This window comes from Arachis ipaensis, chromosome B07, assembly GCF_000816755.2.
Source record: "Arachis ipaensis cultivar K30076 chromosome B07, Araip1.1, whole genome shotgun sequence".
NCBI lineage: Eukaryota > Viridiplantae > Streptophyta > Magnoliopsida > Fabales > Fabaceae > Arachis > Arachis ipaensis.
This window is the reverse complement of record NC_029791.2, coordinates 124,458,723-124,463,094: the sequence shown is the minus strand read 5'-3', so window position 1 is coordinate 124,463,094 and position 4,372 is coordinate 124,458,723. Positions and strand designations below refer to the sequence as shown.

Genomic DNA, 4,372 nt, shown 5'->3' with positions numbered 1-4,372 from the left:
TAGTTATTTTATCATATTTTTAATTTTTTTAAATTATTTAATTTTATAATTTAATTTTTAACACACTGACATTGTAGAATATTTTATATAGTCATACAATTACATTTATTTGTTTGGATGATTATTCACGCAGTCAATGTGAAATATAATTATTTATACGAATATAACGTTATATAATAAAATGCACATATAAAACTATTGAGTATTTACCCATTTTGGTCCCCAGAGAATTTTGAACCAGACACTTTAGCCTCTAACTAAAATTAATTACTCGATTGGTCCCTAACAATTAACTCTGCCAGTCACTTAAGTTCTTTGCTCCGTCAACTCTAACGGATGACAAAATGGTCCATGACCCCTTCTATTCGGAAACGGTACCATTCTCCCCCAATTTCCATCATATATCGCATAACCCTAATATTTAGACTCTCCTTCTTCACCTTCACAATCTTCTTCTCCATTTTCCCTTTCTCCTCTTCATCTTCAAGATCAAGCTATGGCATGTCACACCTACCTCAACATGTCATGGACCACACACTTCTCAAATATCTATGACTGGTATACCCACCTCCTCTGCACTTCACCCACCAAAAGCATTTACCTCCACGTTCTCGATAACAGCATCACCTCCAACCCTGATAGCGTCCACCACATCCTAAAGACCAAATTCCACAACTACTCAAAGGACATGCCTTTCTCCACTCTCCAGCAAGCAATATAGATTGTTGGACATCAAGACATTATGAAAAAATTATCCTTCGACATTATATGCAAATTCTTATTTGAAATGAACCCCGAGTGCTTCATTCCTTCTCTCTCGGAGTCCAAGCTGATGAGAGGAGGTGAGATAGAAAGGAGAGAAGAAGCTAAAGGAAGCAATCGGGGTGGTGGACAATGTGGCCATGGAGATGATAGGGCAAATAAGGAGGGAAATAGTGACAATGACGACGGGTCTTAACAAATTGGATTTGCTGTCTAGATTCATGAGATCTATCGAAGATGACAAGTACTTGAGAGATATGGTCATTAGTTTTCATAGTATGAATTGGTTGAGAACAAGTTGAGAATTTTTCTTCTTGTGAACATTGAAGGTGCAGAGTATGCATTATGTAGCTTGAAGTTCCAATGTTAGACTATTAAGGTTATGCGAGATATAATAAAAATTGGGGAAAAACAGTGTCGTTTTCGAACAGAGGGATCAGAGACTATTTTGTCCCTGTTAGAATTGTTAGGGACTATTTTATCTTTCATTAGAGTTGACGGAACAAAAAACCCAAATAGCTGACGGAATTAATTATTAGGAACTAATCAGATAATTAATTTTAATTAAAAATTAAAGTGTCTAATTTAAAATTTTTTAGAAACCAAAATAGATAAATACTCAAAATTATTTTACATTTTTAAAATTAAATATTTATTTTTATTAGTTAGAAATAATAATGAAATATATACCGGGGAAAGTTCACATGTATCTTCCACTGAGTTCTATTATTTTGGAGTACCATGACGATGACGGAAGGACCTTATTTGATTCGAAAAAGTACAGCTACCAAAAATCATGAATGATGTATTTTACATCGAGTGTCTGTCGCAAGAATTTAATATTCCAACACAAAGTATGAATTTCATTGAGTTGAGGTTATGGTCTTTGTCAATTTCGCATCCTAATTAGGAAAATGTCAAATCATAAACCTTGTTTCTTGGAAGCATCCTCGCACAAATGCCTATCCTGGTGCTTGTGTGTTTGTTTCATTTTAAGGCTTAAGTGTCTCTATCTTCTAGATTTAATTTATGGTGAAAACTCAGGTACAGTCGACTTCACGTGAAGTTGATACTTCAGAGCCGTTAAATGATTTCACTGATTTGACTAAATTTTCATTTAACGGCTGAGCTTTTACCTTAATTTATACTTCCACAAATAAGATATACATACATAGGGCACTAACTAACGAATATCAATATTTCAATAACCATTTAACTTTTGTGTAAAATGACTCCGAGACTCTCCATTATTTTTCAAATATTACAATTAGACTTGTTGATCATAATCATTTCTAGGTAATGCAGAAATAGACACATCAATAAATAAATATCATAGTTGAAGTATAACAATAAAACTTTCACTACGTGGAGAAAAGAGCAACAGCATGTTGCTCGGCCAACCATATGATTTTATAATTTTACAGTCAAACATGTAGAAATATGATTTCGGTGGCCATATAAAAATGAATGATCTCCTTTCTGTCATCTTTTTCTTTAATATTAAAAAGGAAAAGTATGAGGAGTCAATGGAATATCTGTACAATACGTACAATGGAAGTTTAGGGAATATTAGAGATATAATTATTAGTGTTACCTTTTTCCATCAGCGTAAGCCTCTGGGATGAGTGGTATTATGACAATGTATTAGAGTTCGATCTTTAGTGAACTTCAAAATCAGCTTAAGTTTTTGGGATGAATAGTAATTTTATGACATGAGATGTTTATTATCCCTAATACTCAGATGGTTATTCTAAATATTAAAACGGTAATGTTAATTTTGTAACTCATAGCCATGTTCATTTTGTAACTCATATAGCCTATTGTATTCTACAGGACTCTATTAAAAAACTTTGAAATGTGTGTGTCCATTATATAAACCTTTTATCAGTTTTTTTTTTAAAGATATTTAAGAGTAAACCACAAAAATTATTTTCAAAAATTTAACGTTAACATAATTATTCTTGAAAAATCAAAGCGACAACAGTTCCTTAAAGAATATTTAAACGCATACAAAAATAACTCAATATTAGATATGTAGTATTACTAAAAAATTTTAAAAATTAAATTTTGATTTTGTTTTTTAAAAAGTATGATTAAAAAAATTTGACATTTTTATCTTTAAAATTTGATAACTTTACGCTAAAAAGTCTTTTGTATTTTTTAAATGGTTGAAATTAAAAGAAAATGAAAAGAGAGGATTAAAGGATGAATTTTGTTTTGATTTTTTGCATGCATAATCTAAATAATTAACCAGATTTTTCTACAAACTTGTGACATGAAAAAAGAAAGATTTCTTTTATTATTTTTGTCACATTTAAAAATTTTATAAAAATATTTTTGTCATTTTTATCTTTTGAAGTCCTTGGATATTTGAAGGTTATAATGTCCAAAGCAAAAGTTCAGATCTATCAGAAGAAGTATGTTAAGGGATTCAAATTCCGGACAGTTATTTAAGCAGATGAGTAAACCGACTACTCGACTAACTCTAGTTGGTCCTGTCCCCTTAATGCTACGAAGTGAAGCAGGCATAGAGACCAACCGTAAGGTCTCTATCCTGTGATCTTTCATCAACCCCCGCTCGGTATCGGTAGTCTCAGTCTTTCCCTGCCTGCCCTGGTATGAGTTGAGAGTCTCTAAGGGAGTCTTATTCTACTCTAGGCTCACTCCACCCCCTGTGTTGTCTTATTTCAGGAGTTTAGTCTTCCAAGTAAAGGTTACGAAGTAAATGGTTTGATGGACTGACTTTCTCGCCTTTCCCCAGTAACCTCTGTCTCACTTATTGCTTTCCCAGTAGCGCTGGTGACAACATGAAAGAAAGAGAAGTGGGACGGACTAAAGCAATCATATATATAAAGTAATACTAAACAGAGTGATCCCGCTACTGTGAAAAAATATACTAGACGTGCTCAATTAGGTGAAATTTTTGAATTAGATCGTGCCACTTTGAAATCAGATGGTGTTTTTAGCTCACACCAATATTACTCACACAAGTGCTACATTATCAAACTTTTTAGTACAAGAAAATTAGTAGAATCACAAAGGCCTTTTGTTTTTGTCATGAAAAATATGGGCCTGTTGGGTCATAATTTTGGGCTAACTTTATTGGACTGGACTTGAGTATCTTTTCGTGTGTTTGCAGTTGCAGGACATTAAACGACAATAAAAACTTTTGTCGTTTCACAAATGCGGTAAAACGACAACAAAAACAAAGAGGAAGCCGTTGTTCGCAAAATGCGATTACCGGTGCGGTGTTAGTCATTTGGTTGAGCTCAGCTCAAAAACCCTCGAAAAACCCTCGGGAATGGGTCGTGTTCCGACGAAGCAGCAGAAGAATAACAGATCGAAGGATGGCGGCGATGGAACTCAAGAAAAGCAGAAACCGAGTCTGAAGGGGGCAGAGAGGTCGGCGTACTTCGCTCGGAGAGAGGCGGCGAAGGTTCTCAGAGTGGTTCTGCAGGGCGACGCCAACCGCCGTGCACTGGCCTCCATCAAATCCCTCATCTACAAACCCTCCGTCAGGAACAAGAAGGCCACTTTCGCCCTCATTTGTCAGACTCTCAAACGTAACCGTTTCTCACATTTGCTTCACATTCTTCACACTCTTTCTCTC

At 34.6% G+C, this 4,372-nt stretch overlaps 1 protein-coding gene across 1 annotated transcript in view; it reads left to right on the top strand.

Moving 5' to 3' along the window:
- The window catches only part of LOC107606292 (probable 28S rRNA (cytosine-C(5))-methyltransferase), a 3,410-nt gene continuing 3,101 nt past the window's right edge, over nt 4,064-4,372 (top strand). Inside the window, exon 1 of the mRNA XM_021107998.1 lies at nt 4,064-4,344. Within this exon, the coding sequence (XP_020963657.1) occupies nt 4,064-4,344 (281 nt within the window). The remainder of the gene's footprint in view (nt 4,345-4,372) is intronic.